Source organism: Castor canadensis, chromosome 3 (assembly GCF_047511655.1).
Source record: "Castor canadensis chromosome 3, mCasCan1.hap1v2, whole genome shotgun sequence".
Lineage (NCBI taxonomy): Eukaryota > Metazoa > Chordata > Mammalia > Rodentia > Castoridae > Castor > Castor canadensis.
Window position 1 is genome coordinate 10,046,359 of NC_133388.1, and position 27,763 is coordinate 10,074,121.

At 47.1% G+C, this 27,763-nt stretch overlaps 1 protein-coding gene and 1 long non-coding RNA gene across 2 annotated transcripts in view; one reads left to right on the forward strand and one right to left on the reverse strand.

The window, feature by feature from the left end:
- Yy1 (YY1 transcription factor) overlaps positions 1-5,194 on the reverse strand; it is a 30,288-nt gene extending 25,094 nt beyond the window's left edge. Inside the window, exon 1 of the mRNA XM_074067169.1 lies at positions 4,423-5,194. Within this exon, the coding sequence (XP_073923270.1) occupies positions 4,423-5,092 (670 nt within the window). The 5' untranslated portion in view covers positions 5,093-5,194. The remainder of the gene's footprint in view (positions 1-4,422) is intronic.
- Positions 5,195-5,282: 88 nt separating this feature from the next.
- LOC141421478 (uncharacterized) lies at positions 5,283-26,393 on the forward strand. The gene is made up of 3 exons (XR_012446032.1): positions 5,283-5,879; positions 12,347-12,464; positions 25,792-26,393. It is a non-coding gene; the product is annotated as an uncharacterized lncRNA (long non-coding RNA).
- Positions 26,394-27,763: the final 1,370 nt, after the last annotated feature.

Genomic DNA, 27,763 nt, shown 5'->3' on the forward strand with positions numbered 1-27,763 from the left:
GGGTCACCCTAATTAAGAATTGAACAAAAGGTATCTTAAGAAATGCTCATTGTAATAATTTTTGCTAAACCTGTTATGAGTCCTAAATTTGTGCTTTAAGAGGTTGAATTTGCTAAGACGCGTTCAAAAACAAACAAAACAAAGAGAAATACCTTTTAAGTAGCCATTAAGGAGTGGGCAGAGCTGCTTATAGTTGTTTTTTAATTTACTCTCTTCCAAAAGCCCCTTTCCTAGTAAGGAGTTTTCTTTTCTGACTACTGGTCAGGAAAAGGAAAGGTTAATAACCTATAGGTGAGAGTCTAATAGCACAAGAGGCTTTTATAGTACAAGAGGCTTCCAGGGTAGGACTCAGGATCTAAGACTGAGTCTGCCCTATGTAGGTCATGTGATTGACATGATTACTTTGGAGGCCTTTTTTGGCTTGGCTCCATGGAAATTCTCGATTATGGCATCTCTACTTAGTGATAAATATCAAGGTAAGTGAGGAGATAAAAATCCCACTGAGGGACTGGCAGAGTGGCAGAAGTGGTAAGGGCACCTGCCTAGCAAGCACAAGGTCCTGAGTTAAATTAAAAACAAAAACAAAAAACAAACCCACTGGGGAATGTCAAATGGTCACCTGGCAAATCTGAATTTTCTGAATGAATACTACTGAAAAAAAATTTAATACACTTTAATTTCCTTTCAATTTATAGATCTTTAATATCAGTAGTTTTCAGGTCTTATAGATTTTGCTCACCCCAACCCAAAGCACTCCTCTATCAAGCCTAGCCTGAGATAATTAATCAACAGCCTTAAAGGTCACAATTTCTGATCACATGAAATCTCTAGATTTTAAAGCCACCCAGGTTTCTCTCAAAACCAAAAATTTTAAATGTTCAGCTTTTATTATTAATTTTCCTACTTAACCCAATGGTTTAGTTAAGGGACTTCAGTTTATAATTAGCTCTATAAAATACAAAGTCACTCTTATAGTGATGAACATCTAGAGAAAAATTAACACTGAGCCCTAAATCTGTCAATGTTGAATTATCCATTATTTATATGTAAGAAAAAAAATCCAAAGTAAACATATTCAAAGACTGGGCCCAGGTGGATCAAGTCTGTAAGCCTAGCTACTTAGAAGGTTGAGATTGAGAAGATCACAGTTCCAGGCCAGCTCGGGCAAAAAAGTTTGGAAAGTTTGGAAAAAAGTTTTCAATGGGAAAAAAAGCTCGGTGTGGTGGATGGTATCCTACTTACAAAACCACCAGAGCAAAAAGGACTGGAGACAGGGCTCAAGTAGTAGGTACTTGCCTCGCAAGCGTGAAAACTTGACTTAAAACTCTAGAACTTCCAGGGGGAAAAAAAAAATCAAAACACAAACTATAGTTAAATATTGAAACATGTTCGGATTAAGGAGATTTTAATTTTCTCACCCGCAAAAATAAGTAGACCCTGCTTAATTACCTACCCATGTAATTATTCAGTCATAAAAACAGATGAAGTACATGCTGCCACATGGATGAGAACATGCTAATCCAGACACAAAAGGCCACATTATTGTATGATTCTATTTGTATCAAATGTCTGCAACAGCTGCAGGTATAGCTCTAGTCTAAAGCATTTTGAGGCCCTAGGTTCAAGTCCTAGTACCACCACAAATACCTGGAACAAGCAAATCCAGAGACAGAAAGTAGATTGGTAGTTGCAAGTGACTGAGAGGAGGGGAAATGGGGAGCAACTGCTAAAAGGCATCCAGTTTCTTTTGGAAATGAGACGTTTTGGAATTAGGTAGTGGTGAAGGTTGCACAACCTGGTGATGTAGAACTTGCTGCTCCATTCAAAACATGCCACCAATGCAGAACACTGTCACTCTGAGCAGCTCAGGTAGATGGTGTATAAGCAAAGAGACCCACAAAATTCAAATACTTGGTTTCTAAAAACATGCTGACTCCCACTAACCTTTTAGTGTTTTTTCCTTCCTACAAAAAACTCCAAGTAGTGCCAACAAGTAACTACTGCCTTTAGACTATCCTACAATTATTTTTATAAGGATTTTAGGTAGCACAAGCTTGGGTCTTTCTATGCAAACCTGTGGCTTCACAGCTTATTCCAATCTAATGGATTGATTCTGTGAACTGTGGTTCAGTTATAACTCTTATGCTTAGGATCAAATGAAATCAAGAATAAAGCAGTTAACACACTGCCTACCACATCAACAATTAACCTGCTATGACTTCTTCACTTAGCGTTCAGCATCCCATTTCAGCTCTGAAGATTATTTTCATAATTTGAACTTGGGCCATGCATAGTTGACCACAAACTACTTAGATTCTCTTTAGTAATAACTGCAAGCCACAAGGACAAGGAAGGAGTATAATTCACCACAAAACATGTCTGTACAGATAGGCCACCCTACGTTTATTGCCATCAAATATTTATAACCACTTTTCTGGAGAGTACTCTTTAACACTACACAACTAAGGCTTTCACGAAATAGACATTAAAGTAACCAAAAACTGTGTATCCTTGTAAGCAGCCACTTGCACAGGGGGAAAAAAAATGACTAAATGCTGGCTTTGTGAATTAACCTACATTAGTCAGGACCCTCACTTTCTTCCCTACCTGGCCGCCTCCACACACACCAGTTCATCAAGCAATACTATCTACTAAATCTTCCAGGTCTCAAAACAGCAGGTTACCAATTTGTTAAGATCAAATGCAAAACATGAAAACTATGCTGGTTTTTCTAAATTACTGTAAAACCAACAGGACCATACAGGAGATAAGTTTAGTTTTATGTGGTTAATGACCTTTACCTAAGGTACCGCCACTGAAATAGTAGCTTTAATTTGGCAACTTCATCAATAACCCAAACTCCCTGCCTTATTCCATTCCTATTAATGGAGAACAATGGCTTTTAGTTCCAACACAATCAGTGTGCAGCCGCTAATGAACATGGTAAGTATAGTATGAAATCTGGCATTCTGTAAACACAACTACCAAACCGCCAAGAGTTCCAACAACAGCAGCGCCTGATAGCACTTCCTCTTAGGTCTCGGTAGTACCTTGGATCCCTTTGCTCAGTCCTCCCAATGACAGGTATGTCCAGCTTTCGTCATCTCACACAGACACAACCAGACCAGCTTTTCAATCCAGCCTCTCATATTCCATTTCATTCATTTCTGAATTTTAAACAATCTTTTAAAAATCAAAGGACACACTGAGGCTCCATACAATCTTGAGAATTTATTAAATGTGTGAAAAATGGAGGAGACTACCTGTTAAACTATCAAATTTAATCATCACAGGTGTTAAGACTAACTACGACTAGCGAAGAAGAATCATTCTCCAGTCAGTATTCCAGCAAGGTGGTTAGGTAGCATGTGAACGTAGTAATAGGATACTGACACAACAAAGCCAACAGTCAATAACAACCCTTTGATAGTTCTAAAGTGAAAACAAAGACTTTACACTTGCAAATAAGACTCTTTTGCCCTGTTTTTTTTTTCCTGACTTTCATTAAAAGGCATTACAACAGTAAACCAAACATACGAAACAACCCGCTCATTAGGAATTTTTCCACGGGGAAAACAAGGATCGCTTTCTATGAAATAAAAAGCATAGAGACTTAAGTTTTTAAACTACCCCATTTTATTAGTTTCGTGGCAAACTTGCACAGCTGAGCAAACCAGCCTAATCTATCAGCAGAGAGCCGAATACTTAAAAACTTCCCCAAACGTGAAGGCCTACGCTTCACAGGCCCATGCTTCCCCCAGCCTCCGCGCGGGGCCGAGCGGCGAGGAGCGGGCGGCGGCGCGGGGTCGGGCTCCAACCGCCGTGGAGCCCGCACACGCAAGCCCTACGCGCAGCCCAAGTCCCGCCCCGCAGCGGCGACGGCCCGGGGCAGCGTGACCGCGGGGCAGGGTCCGGCGGCGCGCGGCGGGTGGGAGGGGGCCGGGCCGGCGCCGCCCCCTCCTGGAATGGAAGGTCCTCGGGGAGCCGCTGCGCGTCCCGGCAAGCCGGGCGGGGCGGGCCGCGACGCCCCCCAGAGGACGGCGGGGGAACGGCGCGGGTCCGGACCCGCCAAGCCCGCGCCGCCAACGCCCGCCGCGTCCGCTCGGACCCGGCGCGGGGCGGCGCCCGAACAGGCCGGCGGCGCGTCCGTTGGCGCGGGCGGGCGGGGCAGCACGCCGGCCCCTCCCCCGCCACCGCCCGCCCGCTTCCCCTCGCTAAACTACGCCATTGCGGCCTAGCCGGGCGGCGCCGCCCCTCCCCCGCCGCCGCCATCTTCGCGGCCCGCCGCCCCCGCCGCCGCCATCTTTTGGGGCCGCCATACTTGCCCGGGCGGAGAAGATGGCGGCGCCCATCACACACATAAAACATGGCTTCCCTTCAAAACAAAAACATCCCGGGCCACGGCGCGCGGCCGGCGCTCACCTGAGGACCACATGGTGACCGAGAACTCGCCCTCCAGGGTCTTGATCTGCACCTGCTTCTGCTCCCACTTCTTGTTGCCCGGGTCGGCGCCGCCGCCGCCCGCCGCGCCGGCCCCGCCGCCCAGGTAACTCTTCTTGCCGCTCTTCTTGCCGCCGCCCTTCTTGACGCGGCCGCCGCCCGACGACGACCCGCCGCCGCCCCCGCTCTTGCCGGCCGCCGCCACGGTGACCAGCGTCTGCTCGATGTAGTCGTCGTCGCCGCCGGCCGGCGCGGGCACCGGGATGAGGATCTGGTCCTCGAAGCCGTCCTCAGCGCGCAGCCCGTCCGAGTCGTCGCCGCCCACCACCTCCTCGCGCGTCTGCACCAGGATCACCTCCTGGTGGTGGTGCACCTGGGTCGGGTCGTCGGTGACGAGCGGCTGCAGCGCGATCATGGGCGGGTGGTGGTGGTGGTGATGGTGGTGGCCGGCGTGCCCGTGGCCGCCCCCGCCGCCGTGGTCGCCGCCGCCGCCGTCCTCGTCGTCGTCGTCGTCGTCCTCCTCCTCGCCCACCACCGTGGTCTCGATGGTCTCCACCGGGATGGTCTCCACCTCGATCTCGTGCAGCTCCACGATCTCGGCCGGCATCTCCGAGCCGTCCGTGGCGATGTAGAGGGTGTCGCCCGAGGCCATGGCTGAGGGCTCCGCCGCCACGGCCGCGGCGGCCTCGGCTCCTGGGCTGCGGGCGGGCGGGCGAGGAGGCGGCCGGCCGTGGGGAAGGAAGGCAGAGGGAGGAAGGCGGCGAGCGGGCGGGGGGAGAGGGGGCGGGCGGCGGGGGAAGGGGCGGGCGCGGCGGCCGCGGCGGCGGCGGCGGCGGCGGGGCTTCCCCGCCTCCCTCGCTCGGTGCGCCCCGCGCTCGCTCGGCCGCTGCTCGTCCCGCTCCCCGCCTGGCTCGCCTCGGCCGCCCGCCCTGGCCGCGCCTCCTCCCGCCCTCCGGGCCGGCGCTCCGCTTCCCTCTTCCTCCTGCGCCTCCGCCTCCTTCCACACAAATACCAACTCCTCAACCCAAGCCAAGATCTCGCCGCCGCCACCGCCGCCACACTCCACTCGGGCTCGGCCTCGCGAGACTTCCGTGCTGGCCTCGGCCCGCCCCGCCTCGTTCCCACTCGCTAGCTCGCACCCTCGCTCCTCCCTCTCTGCCAATCGAACTGCCCCACTCTTGGCTATAGCCCCGCCCTCTCTCCCGGGTTCCTCCCGGATTGGGGGCCGCTGGGACAGGGGGCGGGGCGCCCCCACGCGCGCTGCCTGGGCCGGGGCGCGTGACGTCAACGCGGCGCCACTACCGACGCCGCCCGGCGCTCCGCGTCGCGCGCCCCCCCACTCGCCCTCTGCGGTGCACCCGAGATAAAACTGCCGCCTGGGGCCAAGGCCACTCTTGGGAGCGGGGCGTCGCCGCTGTAGTCTCTACCCTGGAAAGCCGGTGAGCGGTCCTCGCGGCCCCGGCGCACGGGGGTTGGCATCTGGCGCGGGGTTGGGGGCTGGTGGGTTGACCGAGGAGTGCGCGGGGAGCGACAGGCGCGCGCGTGGCGACCCCGTCGCCCTAATAAAATCTTTGACGAGAAACACCTGTGCTTTGTTTTTTGTTTTCTGGGGTTTTTTTTTGCGTCGGGCGGTGTTTCGTTTTGGCGTCTGGCTTCTGGCGAGCTTTGGCGGCGGGGTGAGTAGAGAGCCAAGTGGACAAAGACGGGCGGCGAGAACAAGGCCTGCCGCGCGTCCCACATTCTCGCCTCGGGTACCCTGTCCCCCGCGCGGGTGGGTGGCGGCTGCGGGCCGGCGGAAGCGGCGCGCGGAGCCGGGGTCCACCGTTGGCAGGATGTCCGTTATTCTTTTGCGACCCGCGGAAACCTGAGACGGAACCGTTAGTACCTGTTTTCCCGTGGGTCTTAGAACGGCATGGTCTTAGCGGCTCTAGTTGTGGGATTCTGCTACTTCATAATTCTCTGAAATTTTTCTTTCTAGCTTTCTTTTCTTCGCTGTCCAGGCAGTTTCCCTTGCCACTGTCTTCACCTAGTTTTCACTTTCATAAGTGCTCTTCTTGCCCACCGTTTGCATTTGCCTCATTAACTCCCCCCGCCTTTTTTTTTTCCCCCGTGTTGTATATTACAGCTACAACAGAGCCTAAGCTTTCCCGGTAGGAATCGGCAGCAAGTTAAAAGCCGTCTTGAATAGGTGTATTGCAGCAAAGTGACTTAGCTCTTTTTTTTTTCTTTTATTCATATGTGCATACCATGTTGGGGTCATTTCTCCCCCCTTTCCCCCGCCCCCGTGGTTTAGCTCTTATTTATCCTTTTGCTCGACGTGACAGTTTAAAACAATACAAATAAAGATCTCCTTATTTTCTTAAGAAAATCATGAAAAATTGAAAACTTAGGAAGGTGTGTCTTGCTGTGCTCGTTTTGAAGATTTAAAGCCCTTGTCCATTTGTGGAACTTGTCTGTTGGAATCATGTTCATGTAGAGACCCTTGGTTTTTCTAAACACATAATGTATCAATGTTAGACCCAGCTTCTTAAGACAAGCGGGGAATGTTTGTGCATTCTAATAAAACGATCACTTTAGTGATTTCACCAATTTAGTCTCTACTTACTTCTAAACAGCATTGGAGTTAAGATTAATTTTCTTTTTTGTGGTACTGGGGATTGAACACATGAACTTGATTTTTGAGCATATTAGTGTAAGGAGTGAAAAATCAGATCATTTTCTCTAATGGGTTTTAAAACCTGAGTAATCCCCTTTGGAGTGCTGCACCCACACAGTTTGGCAAATCAAATCTTGAATTAAGTAATTTCTGGCTTCAGAGCTTATAAACTGCATAAATATTTCATAAGTGAAAAACAGTTGGAGGATTTTTATGTGACTTAATGCTTTTTAATTTCACCTTCCCCACTCTGTAGTAGTTGATGGGGAAATAACTTTGCATGTGAGGATAATTTCACCGCTGTTACTCTGTTCTGTCTAGGTAGACTGCATTGGGGCAATGAGTTTCCTCTGAACTCCTGGAGAATTTTTTTGGGGGGAGGAGGCGGGTGGTTTGAGACAGGATCTTGCTATGTGTAGCCCAGGGTGTTCTTACTGGTGATCTTTCTGCCTCTGCTCTCAGATGCTGGGATGACAGGAGTATACCACCACACCCAGCTTTGAAGTCCTTGTGTTTTGGTTCCAAGAGAAATTATTATTGTCACAATTTAAATGGTATTTTTTAGGCCAGCACTTACATGCTGTTTCCCTCCCAACTATCTGAGCAAAAGCTTCGGCTTGTCTGTCAACAGCTCAGTGCCTTAATTACTTGATTTTTGGCTCATTTAGCAAGATAAGGTTCAAAGCACTGAGACAGGAGAGTTCTGTGTGATGGCATTTAACCAATTCTTCATCATTCACCTATTTCAGAAGCTCCAACTTTCTACAAAGTTTCTCACTGGGAAAGTCAATGTCACAAGCTAGAGAAAAAAGGAGAATATTGGAAGTATGATAATTGCATAGAGCCTTTTAGAGTCTCTGAAAAAAATCATAACTTGTTGATGGTGGAGAAGATGTGGTGATATCCTGAGAAGAAGGTGTCCTTTGGCTACCTGACCAGGACAACAGTAGGACAAAGTTGTGGACTGTTAGGCAACAGTTCCTTTGATGTCTCTGAAATTAGTGTCATTTCTCAAAGGTCCTTTTTCTGAAGCTTCCATTAAATGCTCATACTTGGATTTCACAGCCTGTGGTTTAAGAAGGCATGAGTGTGAAATGGCTGGAGGGTGGGAGTGGACAGAAGAGTAAAGGATGTCGGTCAAGAGATGCCCGATTCCTTTTTGTCTGTGCTTTGTTCAGAACTCTGTTCTCCTGTATTTATTTTTATTTTGCAAGGCTGGGGATTGAACCCAGGGCCTCATGCATGCTAAGAAGCACTGTACCACTGAACTACATCCCCACTGTGTCCTTCATTGATAACTGGAAGGCTGACCATTAAATCTGATTCTACCATATTTCTACTTCTAACAGATTGGGATTGATTCAAGCGATGAATTCATACTAATTTCCCCTTACCACAAACTAATTTGACTGCCTCATAAAATTGATTTTTCATTAGTCTTAATGTCTAGTTCTTTTGTATGTACTTAAAGTAGGAAGTTGGTACTCAAATTTTTAGAGCTAGGCAGGGCATCTAGTTCATTTTCTCCATTTTGCTGACAAGGAAACCAGCTGAGAGGAGATGAGTTCCGGGTCACTTAGCAAGGTAGTGAAGGTAGTGACGGAGCTGACTCCTGCAAAGTAAGTTTAGGAAGGAGACTCCTGTTCTACTTCAGATCTGTCCCTGGTTTCCATTGAAATGTTAGAAAAATCCGGATGAAAAATACGTTTGCATTTAAAGTATCATCCCTAGTTTGGATCCATAGGAGTTGCATGGAAAACTATAGGTGTGTGTTTTAGAGAGGTGTCTAAAGTATAAGGGTTTTTGTCTGTTTGTTTTGTTGCGACGTCTTTGAAACCTGGGCTGCTAACAGGATGCTTCTTCCCTCCCATCAGTGCGTCTAAGTTGGGGTGAAGAACCCTAACTGCGCCTGTTAATAGTGAGTTTCCACATTATGTCTATCAAACTATAAGGCTTTCATCAAATTCTGTTAGGCTGAGTGGTTTATCATGGTGCATGAATCTGGTTGTTACCAACAGATACAAGGAAAGTTGAAATCTTTAGTCATAAATTAGCTTCCTTTTTTTTCTCTACTTCATTAGTACAGTGTCCCTCCAGAAAGCTAAATTTGTGTCTGTCCATTCCAATGAATATGGAATGTGCAGTTGAACAGAATGAGTAGAAAATTCCTTAATTCACAGTAGTTTTTGTATCCACACAAGATTGCACAGCTGTCTCAATGTAGAATTACAGGGAGTTAACTTATACATGTATTTGTGTGTGAGGTAGTTAGCATGGTAGAGTGGGAAGAGCTCATGTGGAGGGGAATTAGCTCATTCTCTCTTGAGAGTGGGCAGTAACTCTGATAGGGAGTAAGTGAGCCCAGCACTAAGTAAGTGGGCCTTGCACACAAGGCCCAGTGTATAGGTACAGTAGTGAACAAGATGGGCATGTGTGTCTTCATGGAATCTGCAGGCCAGAGGGGAGATTGGCTGCTAACAGGCAAGTACTTAACCTAGTTTTTAGTTGTAGAAGTCCTAGGAAGAAATGAACAGTTAGAAGACTGAGGATCAGTCCTAGTCTGGTAAGGTAAAGACCTCCATGAGGAAGGAACATTTTAGCTGTGACCTGAAAGTTGAAGAGGACATTAAGTGCCTAACCTAGTATTTGGCTGCAAAACAGCCTTTAAAAGTATTGACTTCTATGTGAAAAATAAAATAAGCTATTTGATTAGTTTGTAATTTTTTTTGGTGGGATTGGGGTTTGAACTCAGGACTTTGTGTTTACAAAGCAGGTGCTGTACCACTTGAGCAACACCTCCAGTCCATATTGCTTTGGTTATTTTTGGAGGTGGGGCGTTGAGATCTCCCAAGCAGTAGAATTACAGGTGAGCCACTGGCACCCGGCCAAGTTTGAAGCCAACCTGGGTAAGTAGTTTGGAAGACCCGATCTCGAAAAAAATCCACTACAGAAAGGGCTGGTGGAGTGGCTCAAGGTGTAGGTCCTGAGTTCAAACCCCAATACTGAAAATTAAATAAATAAATAAAATTAACAAACTATTTCACTGAAACTGTCACAAAGAACAGCTGAGGTTCTCTCAGCAGTTGGTTACTAACATCAAGTCCTACTTTTAAATTTTTATTCATTTTTCATGAGGCATTCCTGTTCAGTGTTCCCACCTGAACTTGAGGGTTAGTAATGAGAATCAGGTTGGGGAGGTAGCTCAGTTGTGGTGCTTAGCATGTGCAAGACCCTACGTCCCATCACCACCACCACCACCAAAAAAAAAAAAAAAAAAAGATCATTTTGGCGTTCCAAGCCTTGAAAGATAGAGCAGCTGCAAGAGGTACTTGGCCACAAAACCAGTAAGTGGAAGAGCGGGCTGTGGAGTCATAAAAATTTGGGGCCAGGACCTGATTCTGTCATTTATCATCTGTGTGACCATTAGAAAAGGCTTATAACTTTTCAGTTTTTTTATGTCCTCTTATAAAACAGGAATTATAATGCCAGCCTTCTGAAAATCAGAAGTGAAATTGAATGTACACAGAGGTATTACAAGGCAGCGTGTTGGTATGTTCCTAGACTGGTTCCATTTCCTTCCCAGCCTTATTCTGGGTGAGCTGGCTCCTGCCCACCTGTCCAGCTTGGTGTCTGTGCTTTGCCTTTGAGCAGTGGCAAATTGGGGTCTAATGCATGTGGACAAGAGTTTAAGAGATACAACTGTATCAGTGATAAATTTTTAATCTCTCTGAGCTAGGTAGATTTCTATATATTAAAAAGGGAATAAATGACTTGCATTACAGTTTTTTGTGTCGATCAGCTTCTCAGCATTAGACTTCTTGTGGAAGTGTTTCTATATCTTAAGATTGAGCTGCTAGAGTCTTACTGGTATTTATTTTTCCCTTGGGTTACAGATGTGCTTTAGCTGGAGAGGGCAAATCCAAGAGGACTTCATGAGGTCATTGTCATTGGTAGAGTTCAACAGGTGACACAAGGAAACAGTCCAGAGTTGTGAGACAAGGAAAGAGGGAGGCACATCAGTCTCTCTTCTACATCTCATGAACCACATACTAGTATGGAATTGCTACCCATCCTACAGTTCTTTCCTTTCTGTGTCTTGTACGGTTTTAAACATGGAAATTAAAGGATGGGGGTGAAAAGGAAAGACTTTTATATTCATAATTTTGAAGCCAGGCATAGTGGCCTACTATTAGTCCCAGCTTCTTGGAAAGTTAAGGCAACAGATTTGCTCAAGCCTAGGAGTTAGCCTGTGCAACACAGCAAGACATCATCTCAAAAACAAAATTATGTCATACTCTTTACTACCTGCAGAGTGGACTAGAAGCGTCTGTGCACTACTTTTGCTTAAATTGCATCACCATTATGGTCAGAATGCACTTATGGAGTGCCTGACTCTTTTCCTAGTGATTTTTCAGACCAAGTCATACAAAAGGCCCTCCTATGTCATTGAAGGCCTGGTGTTCCATCTATAGTCTTCTGTCTCACCTAAGCTGTTTAGTCATCGCAGCCTCTTCATACTTGACCTTTACAACTCCAGCTACCGTCATTTTCAACTCTTTCAGCTACCATATCTTGATCCTAGGTTTCCATCAACTGATGGATTAAGAAAATGTGGTGTATATATACAGCAAAGTATTAATCAGCCATAAAGAATGAAATTATGTTGCCTGTAGGAAAATGGATAGAGATCATCATGTTAAGTGAAATAAGCCAGACTGAGAAAGACAAACACTGTATGTTCTCTCTCACATGTAGAATCTAGACCTAAAAAAAAAAAAAAAAAGAATGAGTGCAAAATGGGGGGAACTGTTTGGGGCAGGGAACCAGCAGAAGGGGGGAGGAGGGATATGATCTAAGTACTTCATACACATGTATGAGAATAGAATAATGAAAACTGCTAAAAATTGTTTTAAAAGGAGGGAGGGGTTAAGAAAGTAATAGAGGGTGAATTTGATCAAATACATTATATACATGCATGGAAATCACAATGGAAGCTTTCTATACAATTAACATATGCTAATAAAAAAGATAAAAAAATTGGTCCCCATTGTGTTAGTAAGAGGGTGGAAACTTAAACTGATTATGGTGTTTAGGAGCGGAGCCTTTGGAAGGCAATTAGGAGATAAAAGAGCAGCATAATATCCAGAATCTCAAACGCCTAACAGCCTGTCGTCCTCATTTCTCATACTTTCTCCCTGCTCTCCTTTTATTTTGGCCCAAGACTCTATAATCCCTCTCTTTCTTTCCTAGACTAGAAATCCCTGGTAATCACCAACATCCTCAGCTTCTGATCATGCATCCTTGGATCAACCTACCTCTGTCTCTCTACTTCTGGAATCCTGGGATCTGCTGGAAGAAACATGCTCCTGTATGTAGATTTTTGCCATAGCTTAGTCATGCCTCCAACTAAGTGTTTGCTGACACTTACAGATTGTTTGGGGGTGGGGGTGGGGTTCAGTGGAAGACCAGTTGCCTAGCATGTGTCAGGCACCACAGAAAAGAAAGAAAAAGGAAATTCACTTTTCCTTGTCCTACCTTACCTCCCTCCACCATTTTGCTCAGCAAATTCTCCAGATTACATTCCTGCAAGTTCTTAACAAATCTGTTGTGTCCATCTTCCCAGTTCCCTTGGGTAGCCCAATTCCATGGATTCCTACTTCAAGAAAATTGGAGAGCCTAGTGTGGTGGTACACACCTGTAATCCCAGCACCCAGGAGGTTGAGCCCATAAAATTGTAAGTTGAGGCCAACCCAGGCACATAGGTGAAATCCCCATCTTAAAAAAAAAAACTATATATATATATATATATACACACACCCGCACATACACATGTATATGTATATATGTATGGAAGGATCAGATTTCATCTTTTTAAATGCCAGTTGTACCCATTTCCCCCATGAATTAGCCTTTTTCAAGCCATAATGCTGCTCCAGCTAACCCCACATTCTACCTGTGTTCATGCACTCTAGCCCCTCATTCATTCATATTCCCCCACTGTCACTTACCTTCTCTTGGGGACCTGCCTCTTTTCCCTTGCTACTGGTGGTTTCCTTCAGGTTAATTTTCTCAGAAAAACAAGATTTCTGTTGATCAGTGTCTTGTTGCCTCACTTCGTTCCCAGGTAAGGTTCCTGAGATCCCAGTCTCTATGGTCTCTTGTCAGTCTGTGAGACACACTGTCAGCCAGTTCGTGTCATGTCCTCCCTTGTACCTGACACCAAGTGCTGCTCTATCCCTGATATTCCCACCTCGGCTCGTCTCCATTCTCACTTGTGTCTTCTCCTTGTTCTGCATGCTCTCCTAGGTCATCTGATCCACTCAGGATCAGCATGCCATGTGCATGCTGACCATTCCCAAACCTCTGTCTAGTCTGGGCTATCCCCAGTTCTAAGCACATGTCCCACTGTTCTCTAGCACTCTACTTATGTCCCCAGGCATCTCGCACTGGGTGTGCCTTACCTCAGCCTCCCTTTCCCTCTGCCTTGAACCTCTTTCCTGTCAGTGGTTCCTTTTTCCACTCATGCCCACTTGCCCATGACCAAAATCTGGAAGCCATCTTTTACTCCTTTCTTTCCCAAATTCCCCATGAGTAACCAAATCCTGGTATGGTTATCTCCTAAATTTTTCCCAAACCCAACTCTTGTCCATTTCTGCTGTTACTGTCCTCATGCAGCTCTGACTCTCTCTCTCACCTAAACATTTGCCAACCAGCTTCTCCACCTACTTCCAATCTACCTCCAAGACCTAAATTTTTCTAGCATTAATGCATGACCATTTGCTCTCCTGGTCAAGCTTATCTGGGCCTTCCAAGGACTTCAGGATAGACCAGCTCCTTAGCAAAACGTGAACAAGGCCTCCAGCCTCATTGCTTATCCTTCTGCTGCCTGCAGATAGTGCATACCCTTGTCTACACAGCCTTTTCCATTTCCTTCAACTCTCCCCTCCCAAGACAGCTCAGATGACATTTCCAGGTAGCTTTTCTTGAAAGAGTATTTCCATAGCACTCTGTCCAAAGTGCTACAGTTGTGCTTACATTATACTTGCCAATTGATGTTTCTGTTTTCTTACAGAACCACAGATTCTTGATTGAGGACAGTGTCTTGCTTACCACTTGTTACCACAGCCCAATTCTGGACATGTGGGGCCTTATCTTATTGGAACTGAGACAGTTAGCTTCTGAGGGCAGGGGTGTTTCTTCTCTTTTTTTTTTTTGGTGGTGGTACTGGGAGTTGAACATACCACTTGAGCCACTCCACCAGCCTATGCTTTGATATTTTTGAGATGGGGTCTTGCTTTATGCCCAGGCCAGCCTGGACTACATTTCATCTATTTATGCTTCCTGAGTAGCTGAAATGACAGACACATGCTTCTTTTACTGGTTGAAATGGTGTCTAGTGAACTTTTACCTGGACTGGCCTTGAATCATGATTCTCCCAATCTCTGCCTTACAAGAAGCTAGGATGGTAGGCTTGACTCTTGATGCCAGGTTCTTTTTGTAGATCTCCATGGTTCTGAGCGCTGGGCCTGGAACATACTAAGTGTTAAGGGAAACACCCTCCTACTCCAGCCACCCCTGTCCTGGGGATTGAACTCAGGGTCTTGTGCGTGCCAGGCAAGCATTCTACCACCTGAGTCATGCCCCTATCTCTTCTTTTAAGTTTTGTTTTTCAGATGGGATTTCTCCACCACCTTTCCCTGTGCAGTCCTAGACTTGGGATCCTCCTGATTCCGCCTCCTGAGTAGCTGTAATTACAGGTGTGGGGTTTGATGAGGGTGTGAAAGTACTTCACCACTAAGACTAACCGTGTTGCCAGAGTCTGAAAGGAATCAGACCTTTTGGAAGCTCTGAACTTACTTGTCCTTAATATCTTTTGAGCCTGTCGTGTTGGCACATGCTGGTAACCAGTGAGGTAACCATGAGTTCAAGAGCAGCCTGGCCTATACTTTTAGGCTTGGAGGTATGGCTTAAGCAGTAGAGTACCTGCCTAGCAAGCAGAAAGCCTTAAAGCCTTAATTTCAAATCCAGTATCTCCAAAAAAAAAAAAAAAAAAAAAACAATCAAAGATCTTTTGAGTGATAGAAACTTCCACACTTGTTAGCAAATAAAATATGTGGAAATTAGATGCAGTTCTCAGAAGTTCATTTCAAACACCATGAAAAATCATTAGCTTGGAATTACTTTATAAAAGGAAAATGAAGAATGGCTTGCCCCAGACTATGTGAAAATGATGTCTGTTTCTAATCACTTTCTCAAAAACATATTCCAAAGGTAGTTATTGCTGGGGAAATCCTTGAAGTTTCAGGACTGTGCTTTGGGAAGATAATCCTGTTTTGACCTGCTCAGTTGAAGCTGCCATAGTCTTCCATCCAGCTCTCCTAAAGTAAAAGTCTTACGAGTAAACTTCTGTCACAGCTACCAACTATGACCAAGAGGAACTCTATATAAAAGCTGTTTCCTGTAAATAAATGCTTTTTCTTTTCTCTTGGTAGGGGAAATGGAACTCAGGGTCTTACACATGCAAGGCAAGCACTATCACTGAACTATACTCCTAGCTTTGCTGTAGGTAGACAGGGATGTTTCAGCTTACTCACACATCTAACCATTCAGTAGTAATTTCCCTTGACTCTTCTCATCCCTTTTTTTTTTGCTTTCAAATCATTGAGCTCTAGATGCAAAGCTTACTAGATGAGAGAACAAAACTATTACAATTTTGGCTTCTACCTGCATTAGGTAGTGTGACCAGTAGTTAGTTCATGTTGTCAAGATTCATTGTGCTCATCTCTTTCAGTGTTCAGGGTTGCAAACTAGGAGCTTAGCATGGTTCCACCCCAGCATTGGAGAAGAAAAAAAAATTAGTGTTACAAATTAGCTACTACTTGCCTTCACACCTGTATAGCTTTTAAATCACATTTCTCCATCCTATATTTGAATGGTTGTTTCTTAGGATCCAAATTTAACATTCAATGTATTCCATAATTAATAAGTAAATCTTACTAGACAGATCTGTCCTAGGAACCTCCTGAGGTGGGGGAGGTGTTGACTGTTATCCATCATATTTGTTTTCCTACCAGCTTAATTGTATAGCAGCTAACTCTCATGTAGCCCTTACCATTTTCTAGGCATTGTTACCAGCACAAACATGAACCCGTGCCGCTGGCACAGCCTTGAATTCTAGATGCTGTCAACTGCATCGCATGATTTAGGAACAGTTAGATGTGTGGTCTGGTAAGACAGTTTCTGGGATACTTTTAAACTTGTGTTAATTATATTAGTCAGCTGTTACTTGACAAATTCTTGAGATAATCAGCTCATAGAGACAAAAGATTTATTGGTTTATTGGTTTATTTAGTCTTAGAGTTACAGAGTCCATGTAGCGCCATTCTTTTGGAGATGTGATGAGGTAACACATCATGGTGTGGAATATGGGTAATAGACCAAGCTGCAGGGAACCAGAGAGGGAGGGGAAGAGAGCAGAAGACCTCCCACTAGGGCCCACCTTCCAATAGCACCAAACTAGGGACTAATCCTTTAACTCATGCATCTTTGGGTTACCTTTCAGACCCAAATTATAGCAATCATATATCATAAATACCTTCTAAAAGCAACCTAGTGAAAGTGGTTGAATATACTACTGTATGTAGCATGTGTGTGTATGCTAAATGCATGTATGTGTGTATTTAGATACGGACTGTCCCCACAAAAGGCTCATGTGTTGAAGGCTTGGTCCCAAGCCAGTGATGATATTGAGAAGTAATTGGATCATGGGTCACTAACCTCATCAGTGGCTTAATCCACTGATGAGTTCATGCTGAATGGGTTATTAGGAGGTGGAATGTGATGGGGGAGTGGTGTCTTTGAAGGTGTAACTTGTCCCTGACCTTCCCCCCAGCCTCTCCCTCTCCCTCTCTCTGTCTGCTGTAAGGTGAGCCACTTGGCTTTACCACATGCTCCTCACCATGATGTCCTGCCTCATCACACATGGGCCTAGAAACAGTAGAGCTAAGTGACCATGGGCTGGAGCCATGACCACAGTAAATCCTTACTCCTCTCTTAAGGGTTTTGTTGTTGTTGTTGTTGTTTGTGATAGGTTTGAACTCAAGTTCTTGCCTCTTGATAGGCAGGATCCTCTACCAACTGAGCCTCACTCCCAGCCCTCCTATTTTCTTAGGTATTTTGTCATAGCAATGCAAAGTGACTAACACCAGTATATGTGAGCATTTGCTTAGAAAAATGTGAGGTCCCTATGGCTGTCCCTTTGTCCTTACCCAACAAACAATATTCCCTCCTTACAGAGCCCCTTTTTCCCTTTCAGGTAAAGGGTAGAAATCTTTTTTTATTTTTTGGTAGTGCTGGGGATGGAATTCAGGGCCTCAAGATGCTAGGTATGTACTCTACCACTAAGCTACACCCCTAGCCTGAGGGTAGAAATCTTGTGATCTCTTAGGTGGGGGAAGGATCTACCTTAGCTGGAGGTGTGAATCAGACCTGCTAGTCAAGGTAATCTTAATGCCTTTAGCCAGAGGTGGGTTTGAGGAGTAAAGGAGGATGTGACCCAACCTGACCAGTGAAACGCAAAGGGACAGGATGTGATTAGAAGCTTTTCTTCCCTAATGAAAAGATAAAACCAGACTGTAGGAGCAACTCAGTATGAGCCCCTGGTTCAGCCTTTAGCACCAAAACCAAAGAAAGACAAAACCTCAGCAGAAGACAGCCCCTCTTCCTTCCTGCCCAGACACTCTGTGATGCTTAGAGCTGTAGCAGCTACCCAATGGCTGTCAGGAAAAGGCTAAGAGCTATGAGTCATTTATCAGGTGCTGTGGAGCCTGAATTCACTTCTGCCACTGGGCTTCCTGTGTAAGCTATTGTTGCAGTGTCAGCAGCTTTCCAGCACCTACCCCTGACCCAAACTGACACACATTACCCAGTCAGAAAGTCCCTCCTGGAACTGAGAACGCATGAGGAGCCAAGGGGTCATTACTCTTCTGTATGTCTAAAATGTTTCTTCTTGAAAACTTTATGTTGTATCCCTGTGGAATATTAAAAAACTATAGGTTTTGTAAGAGCCTGGTGACCTAAAAAGTATTATGATTAAGCAAAAATGTAGGACACTTGTGTATATAATATAATCTCAGCTTGGTTTTGAAAGGTATAGGAAAAAATTGGGAAGTAAATATGTGTAAAACTGGGCTGGAGGTGTAGCTGAAGCGATAGAGCACCTGTTTTGAAAGTATGAAACCCTGAGTTCAAACCCATGTACCACCGAAAAAAAACATTTAAAACAGTGTAGTTTGCTTCTGGAAATTTAAGATTTGGGGTCGGGTGCTGGTGGCTCATGCCTATAATCCTAGCTACTGGGGAGGCAGAGATCACAAGGATCACAGTTTGAGGTCAGCCCAGGCAAATTGTCAAGACCCAATCTGGGAAATACCCAATACAAAAAAAGGGCTGGCTGAGTGTTTCAAGTGTAGAACGCCTACCTAGCAAGCTTGAGGCCCTCAGTTCAAACCCCAGTACCTCCAAAAAAAAGATTTGGAATTTTTTTTTTTTTAACTTTTGTGAGTACTGTATCAAACATGTGATTTTGTGTATGTGTGGTACTGGGGTTTGAACTCAGAGCCTCAAGCTTAATAAGAAGGTGCTCTATTACTTGAACCATGTTCCTAGTCCTTGTTTGCTTCAGTTATTTTTCAGATAGGGTCTCCTGTCTGTACAGGATTGGCCTTGGAGTGTGGTCTTCTTACCTATACCTTTTGCTTAGTTGGCATTACACTATGCCTACCCTTCAAACAGGCATTTAAAAAATTTATGGTGATAAAATCCACCTAACAAAACTTCCATCTTAACCATTTTTAAATGGTGCTAAGCACGTTCATTTATTGTGTAGCCATGACCACTCTCCATCACCAGAACTCTTTTCTTGTAAAACTGGAAATATAAAGCTGGCATGGTGGTGCAGGCCTTAATCCCTCAGAAGCTGAGGAGGATTGTGAGCTCAAGGCTAGCCTGGGATGCCTACAGAGACCCTGTCTCAAACAACCAAAACCGAAAGAAGAACAAAAAAATTGAATTAGCTGGGCACCAATGGCTCACGCCTGTAATCCTAGTTACTCTGGAGGCAAAGATCAGGAGGATCATGATTTGAAGCCAGTCCTGGGCAAGTAGTTTCTGAGACCCTATCTCAAAAACAAACCATCACACGAAAAGGATAACCCCTGGAGTGACTTAAGCAATAAGAGCACCTGCCTAGCGAGAGTGAGGCCCTGAGTTCAAGGCCCAGTGCTGCAAAAAAAAAAAAAAAGAAAGAAAGAAAGAAAAACTCTGAACTCTACCCATTGAACAATAACTCCCCCTTTTCATTTCTCTCAGCCCCTGGCAACCACCATTCTACTTTCTGTCTGGTTTTGACTATTCTAGGGACCTCATTTATTGAGTAAACAGGACCATATAACATTTGGTTTTTTGTAACTGACTTAGATCACTTGGCATCATGTCCTCACAGTTCTCTGTGTTATAGCAGGTGTCAGAATTTCCTTCCTTTTTAAGACTGAATAATATTCTATTTGTGCATAAGCCACATTCTGCTTTATTCATCAGTGGACACAATTGTTTCCATGCTTTAGCTATTGTGAATGGTTCTGCTGTGAACATCGATGTGCAAATACATGTTTTTAAGTCTATGTGTTTTAGCAGTATTGGGGTTTGAACTCAGAGCTTCCCACTTGCTAGGCAGATACTTTACTATTAGAGCCAGTGCCCCCAGCCCTTTTCACTTTGGTTATTTTTGCCTGAGTCAGTAATCCTCCTACTTATCTTTCCTTAGAGCTGGGATGACAGGTGCACTACCACACCCAGGGTTTTTGTTGTTGTGATGGGGTTTCACTAACTTTTTTCCCATTTGGGGTGGAATCAGGACCCTGCCTATCATGTAGCTGGGATTATAGGCATGAGCCCCTGCACCTGACTTACTTGTGTTTTATGATAAGAAAAGGAAGAAAGCTGTGGAAGACAATGTGTCTACTTTGAATTTGTTTTGTTTTCTCCCATTTCTCATTTTGTATCGGGTCTTTTGACTACTTTAGTCAACTATAACATTGAGAAGGAAATATTACAGAGAAGGAAAAGTTACAAACTGGAAGCTGGTTCCTATTTAAACCTAATCACACAGTGAAGTGCCTGACTTGACTTTTGCGGTTAACTGAATTAAAGTGCTCTATCTACTTCTATTTCCTTGCTTCCCTCATAGCTAAAGAGTAAGTTCTAGAACTTCCCACCCCCTGTGTCTTCTTATCTGAAACATTAGACAAGGCCAGAGGTGGCCTTGTTCACCTCTGAAACTATTCCGTGACGAGTCACTGCTGACATAGCCCTGGGCCTTTCTTCACTGTATTGTAAAGGAGTGATAAGAAAAAAAAAAAAAAAAGGAGTGATCAGTCTGGTTTGCCCACATGTGCCCCCCCTTCCAAAATGCAGGAGACCAAAAAAGCAAGTGGCAGCCCTCTGCTGGTGCTCTGTGGTAAGCAGGTTCCTGGGTATCAGCCCCTTTTCCTGAGCCTCTTAAGATGGGAAGGATGCAGACGCTGGAGGCGCAAGTGTCCAGAGGCAATCTGGTGTGTACAATTGACTGCCAGGGTGGAAGTCAAGGGACTCCTGAACTGCTTATGTATAGCCCCTTGACACCTAGGCACTCCACTCAAGTCATCTGGTGAACTGCAAGAGCTTCTGCCCTGGTCCATCCCTTCACCCTGACAAGTTCTGGTCATCTTAAGTAAGCTCTGTGGCCCCCATTTTCCTCCACTCAAAAGCCTTCCATCAGCCACAGTTCTTCTGCCAGGTGTCTATCTTGGAGTCACTCCATGTTATGGACCAAAGCCCAAAGGTGCCTCCTCCCTCCTTGCCCTGCCTGCTCTCTGGGAGGTCTTCCTAAGACACTTGTTCCTTCAACTTTCACATCAGATGCTGCCCTCCCAGCCTTCTAGCACTACCTGACCCTGTCCTCTTGAGTCACTTAATTCTCCCAGAGTGTGTTACAGGCAGCTTCAGGCTTTGAACTGTGCTGAGCACACACACATGTCTGTCTTTGTTCATATGTGAGCCTGAAGAAAGGTTCAGGAGGGACACACTGACAAACTATTACTATTACCTTAGGCAAGGCATGGCAGAGAATAAAGAATGAGAGATGAAACTTAACTGGAACTCCCAGCACGTGTGTTCAATAAGAGTTCATCGTTCTGAGGCAAAGAAGCCAGGCTGGGCAGCTCACACCTGGGTCATGAAGGAGCAGAGTGAGAACTGCATGTAGGCTCTTCCAGCTGCTACAGTGACTTAGAGCTTCCGGAAGTGTGTATATCTTTACAGTAAGCTCAACAGAGTTCTTATTTGCAGGAGAAGGACCAAATCTCTCCTCTTATCTCATGGGCTTTGTTTGACTATAGCTGTGCGGCCCAGGAGTTCTCTCCCTTTTTTCCTCTTCAGCACTCTTTTCTTCTCCCTCTTACCTTCTTTTGCATCTTGTCCCTCCCAACTCCTAATCTTTCCAAGTTTGCCATCTTTTCTTGTCCTCTCCCCATATATCTTCCATCCTTCCCCACCCTGCTTTACTTCCCTCCTCCCTCCTAGCAAAGTGTTAATGTATAGATTTCACATGTGTTCTTTGTCCTTGGCTTTAAATGTTATTAATAGAGCCAGGTAGATAGGTTGTGCTTTGGATCTTTACCCCCTAGGAACATTCCAGCCAAGTTTTTTCTTCTTTGCATAGATCTTATATAGAACAGCTCTCACCCAAGGCTGGGGAAATCCAGCTCCTTTGGAGCTCTGCCCTGACCTTGAGCTGAACCTACTCACCTGTCCTCCCTTTCCCCACCACTGGACCAGACTAGGGATGGCCTTTGTCCTCCTACTGCCTGAACAAGCCAGGTCCCTTTCCCCCATCCCTGTGACTAGTCCTTGGTTCCACTCCTTTTCTGGGGAAGGGAGGAGGGAATAGATCTTGGGAGGATGAGAACTATTTCTGAGGCCCCCCTCACTCCCCCTGCCAATCCCTGAGATTCTGGGCATGAACTGACTCCCACCAAAGAGATAGCCAGTTTTGGAGAATGAAGTAAGGCATTAGCCTTCCTATTGTTTTCCGGTAAGCAAGTTCATGGAGTGCCTTCTGTTTCCTGGGTGCAGGAGGAGGTGGTCACAGCCCTGGTTGGGTTGATTTCCCTGGGTACTGAGCAGCTGCACATTCTGAAACTTGCCAGTGCAACTGGCAGGTTCCAGATCCCCACTTTCCTGGCTTGGGCTTTTTCCCATAGGTCAGCCACTCCTGAATCCCCAGCCCATCCAGTGACTGCTTCAGCTCCTGGTGCCCTGCAATAGCTCTTAAGAGTTTATAGCACAAAGTGCAGCTGGCTTCCCATGCTCCTCTTGGTGGCATGCCCTGGCCTGCCCCTTCCCTCCACTCTGCCCCTCGCTCACCCCACAACCCAGGGAACTACCATACAGCTCATAGAATTCCCTGCTCAAAATCCCCACAAATGTGTTTCACAGAAGAGAAAACAATTGACAGGGTGGAGGGAAGGTGGAGGCCCTGCGGCATTCCCCTTCCTGCACCCCCACAGGCCACCTGTTGCTCCTCTTCCCAGCTCCCCCTCAACTGTGCCACAAGCTGTTGACTCTACCAGTAGCCCTTCACTCAGACACCCTCACTTGGGGCCTTAGCATGAGTCTCCTCATGTGAAGCCTCCCTGCATCCCTGCTCCCTCCTAAACAGCTACTCTCTGACCTGTGTCTTCTCAGGTCCCTGTGCACCACAGTCCCCCTTAGGGAGGGGTGGAACTAGGCTGTTGCGGCCACTTCCTGCTCGAAATTAGGCCTCTTACTGACCTGCAAAGGCTAACTGGTAGCCTTCCAATGTGAAACTGAGTTGCTGGTTGGTGTCACAAGGTTCTGATCCCACAAACCCCACTCCAGTAAGGAAGGGCTGCCTCTGTCCTGACAGGGCAAATTTATAGGCCTTCTTCACAGGTAGTGACTCAGATCTGTCAGCCTGCTGCAGGTTGTGAAAGCAGTCAGGGCTGTTCCCTTCCAATGTGCTGCCTGGAGAGCTCAGTGAGGCAGATGAGGCCAATTCCTTCCCCGGAGGTGACTGCCAGGTGATTGTTCTGTCAGCATCAGACACACTGTCTGCCTTTAAAATGACCCATAACGTGTGCTAATGACACTGGTAGTTAACTGGGACAAAGAGCATATAGCAAAAAAGAAATTGATGCCACATGGCAAAGAATGGGCCCAGCAGCCTAGGCTTGCATGGCTTCCAGCCTGCTTGGGCTTTGCCTTCTGCCTGTGACAGAAATGCAGCAGAAGACCTGGGTCAGGGCAAAGCTAGTGGAGCTGTTTGAGCCCTGGAACTGCTGGTACTTTGACCAGGGCCCTTTTGACTTCCCCAGTGCCTGCCTGCCACACCCCTGCCCAGAACTCACGTTCTTTGCTTTCACTGCTGCATGTTAAGTGCTGGCCTCATAGTAGAAGGAACTATGGGACAGAGTGGGGACTGTCCTTCCTCCTTGTTGGCATTGTGGTCAGGACTCCCCAGAGACAGGACCAGTAGGAGATGTGGGTAGACATAGGAGGGGATTCGCCATGTTATCATGGTGACTGAGGCGTCCCCGGGATGCTGGAGGCATGGCTCAGCCCAAGTCCAAAGGCCTCAGAACCAGGAAAGCTGTAGTGTAACTCTCAGTCTAGGGCTGAAGGCCTGAGAACCCAGGGCTGCTTGTGTAAGTCCTAGAGTCCAGAAGCCATAAGCCTGACACCCAAGGCAGCAAAGAAAAGGTCTGTCCCAGCTGTTGGAGAAGCACCTGCTGGGCCACTGCTGGGCTGGAGCCTGGCTCCCATAGCAGCACTCACACCATGGGCACTTGCTGATTCTGTACTCCTCTCCTGGCCAGTCCACCTGGTCACTTAGACCTTCTGTGGAGACACCTTCACATGTGTGCTTGGGATCAGGGTGTGGACCCTGTGGCCCAAGGAGCATACAGCAAGATGAGCCTCTTAGGTGGGGAGGCTGATGGCTGACCTCATAGAAGAAGTCATTAGTTGGAAGGTCAGTCATCAACCTGCAGGGAAGCTTATGAGCCACGCTAAGGGGCAGGGTCTCTTATCCTGTGTGTTGCCAGAGCCAGCCAGTGCTCAGTCTGGTTGGGAAAACCAGGCTCTAGCCAGGCCTGGCAGGTTGTGTGAACATTTACTATGTGGATAGGTTCTTCTGCCACTCTGGTGTGTTACAGCTGGCACAGGGGTTTGCTGGGCAGTGACACTCTGGGGACCCACTCAGGGCTAGGCTCGGAATTAGGAGCTGGTCCAACAGAAGGCCAGGGATAGCTGGTGGCCCAGCAGCAGTACAGGAGACAGAACATGGGCAAAAGGCTGGGAAGAACGCGACCATGGACCTGGCCTCCAGTGTACCAGGCCCACTGGGTGCTTCTTTCCAGAAAAGTTGAGGAAAGACTGGGAGTATGGCTCAAGTGGTAGAGTGCCTGCCTAGCAACTTGAAGCCCTGAATTCAAATCTCAGTTCCTCCAAAAAGGCTTTGGAGGGAGGGCCCAGGACTCGTCCCTCCATCCTGCAGTGAAGAAGTCAGGGCCTTCGATGTGACAGTTAATAGCTTTTGTTTTTCTTGTGCTGGCTTATTGTCAGGAGAGTGGTCGTGGGGGAAGGCAAGGGAGCATTTCCACAACTGCTTTAACTCATTACCTACCAATGTGTGTGTGTGTGTTACTGGGGATGGGTCCAGGCCCTCTTACATATGCCAGGCAAAGGCTCTACCACTCTAAATAGTGGCAGTTTTGACTTTTCCTTTCACATCTTTATATACCAGTCCTCCTCCCTTTTTTTTCTCCTTGCCTTACTGCCCTGGCCAGGTTCTTTAGGCCCACTTAAGCCATACTGGAAGCATCTTTGTCATGTTCCCATTCTCACAGAGAAAGCTGTCTGTGGTCCACCACTCTACTGGATGTTTGTTCTGGGGTTTTTTAGCTAGTTTTGTCAGGGCAAGGAAGCTCCTTCCATTCTATTTTGCTCTTGAATTTTTTTTTGTTATTGTTGTTTTTGGTGGTACTGGGGTTTGATCCCAGGACTTCACATTTGCAAAGCAGGCACTCTACTGCTTGAGCCATGCCTGCTGTCCATTTTGCTATGGAGTCTCAGTGGGTTGGCCTTGAACCTTCATCCTCCCTATCTCAGTCTCCCAAGTAGTGAGGATTACAGACATAAGCCACCAGCACCTAACTAGCTCTTAAATTTTCTCCTGCAGTCAGAGAGAGAGAGGATGGGAGGCCACCTACTTTTTTCTGTTAAGGTGATAGATTGTGGTGTGTTTTCCAATGCTGGACAGACCCTATACTCCTGGGAAAAACCCAGCTTCATTGTGTTGTATCCTCTTTCTATTTGGCCAGATGCAGTTTATGCAGGATTTTTGCATCTATTTTTCATGATGAGATTGCCTGCACTTTCTCTTTTTCACATTTTCCTTACTAGGCTTTAGTTCAAGGTTATGATCACCCCATAGAATGAGCTGGGCAGTTTCCTCTTTCTATGTTCAGAATGGGAATCTTTGCTGTACATATGCATGCATATTTGAACGCACAGGTGAACCTTGCTGGGGGAGAGAAGGACTCCTGATCAGCTTGCCTTTCTTCTGCTCTTCCCAGATACTCCACTTACAGCTAGCTGGACCACCTTGCACCCCAACAGCCTACTGCTCTGCCTCCTCCCCCACTGGTTCTCCAGAAGCTCCACTTCCATCCCAGCATTCTCCTGCTCAGAATGTCCACCGGTCCCTACTGTCTGCAAATAAAATCCAAGTGCTCAGGGCTCTCAGCCATGGCTCAACTACCTGCCCACCTCCCTTCTGCTGAACCTTCTAAATGGGAGGTCCATCTGGACCTCTTGCCTTGGGGCTTTGGTCCCATCCAGACCCCTCCTGCTATGGAGACTACATCTTCCAGGATGCCTGCTACCTTTCCTCTGGCTGCTGGTCCCCTCCCTCCTATAGCTGTTTCTGCATATTATCAAAATTACTTTGGGCAGAATTAAAATTACTCCCTACTTAAATGAGTGTTTCAAGAGGATGGGCATATGTCTACATCACACACTTATTCAGTCAACAAATGCACCAGAGCACCAGCCTGTCCCATGCTCAGTGCTAAGACAGGCAGGAACTAACATGCATCTGAGCTAGGCCTGCCTAGCATACCCTGGGCTCATTCCCAGAACCATAAATAAATAAATAATAGATAATGAATAAATAAAACTGACAGGCAGGTCCCTGTCATCTCCAGCTCTCCAGCAAGCAAGAAACAATGCAGCTTTCACTGGACAGACAAGCATACAAAACCAAAGTTAAATGGTTCAGTTCCCCACTGTTAAATGTATTGCTCCATTGCCTCCCAGCTTTAAAATCGCATGCAGAAACCTATCAGAATAGGTGTATTCAAATAAGGAAACAGGCACAGAGCAGCAAGGCCAAACAAAGCTTACAAGGCTAAGGAAATTCTGGGGTCTGAATTTTAATTCAGCAGCCTCAGAGCCTCTCAAACTTTCCTTTCTCCTCTCTTCCCCCCCTCTTCTTAATATAATGGGTCCAGACTAGTGTCCCAGTTAGGGGGCCCGAGCCGCTCCCTTAGTCTCTCTACGTGTTTTGCTTTGGGAACACGAATTGTCTGGCTCCTGTCTATAGCACATCTCACCTGCGCTACCTGCGTTTTTTAGCCGTGCCTGGGGACAAGACCGCAGAGAAGTCTGGAGGCCTGGCTTCTTTTTGTCCCGCGACCCGACACCCTAGCTGGGTGGGGGCTGAGGGCAGGAAGCCGCGAGCTTGCGGGCCTATGCCGGCCGCCTCCACCGCGGGGCGCCAGCCGCTGCGTCTGGCCGTGCGCGGGCTCCTCGGCTCCGCACCGCGCCTGCGGGACCTGCGGACGGGGAAGGTCGTCCGCGCAGCGCGCAGTGCGCAGGCGGCGCGGGTTCCCACGCCGAGCGCCGCGCGGGTCCGCCTGTGCCACGGGCTGTGGCAGCCAGAGGCTGCGCGCATCTTCATAGCCTCCAGACCGTGAGAAATCAGTCGCTGCTCCACAAATGTCCAGCGTCAGCAGAAGCGACTGGGCCTGGCGCTCCCGTCCCCGCCTCCCCGGCCATCCTAAGCACTGGGCCCCCGGGATGAGGCTGGAGGGGGAGAAGCAGCGGCTGACCCTGTCCCACCACTTCTGCGACCCAGGCTTCAGCACACACCTGTGGGGAGGCGCGGCTCGTTGTCCCAGCTGGACAGTGGTTACAGGAGGCAGGGTTCTGGCCAGTCCCTAGCCACACTGGTCTTCAGGGAGCATTTACAGCCTGCCTTCCACGAGGGGCCTCCCCCAGGCCAAGGTGATGTGAGGGTCTGTAGGAATCGCAAGTGCACAGGAGCGTCCGAGCAGTAGAACACAGTGCAAGGGCCTGAGGTGACCCCCATAGCACAGCCCCAGAAACCCGGTCGCCTGCAATCCAGGAAGTGGGCCACAGGCATCTTCTACCCAGGCAGATGCAGCTCTATGGAGGGAACCACACGGAGCTGGCTGCTTCAGGAGGATCCTGAGTAGGTTCTTGGACACCGGCTCCAGGATGCTGGGTTCTGAAGGGTAGTGATGG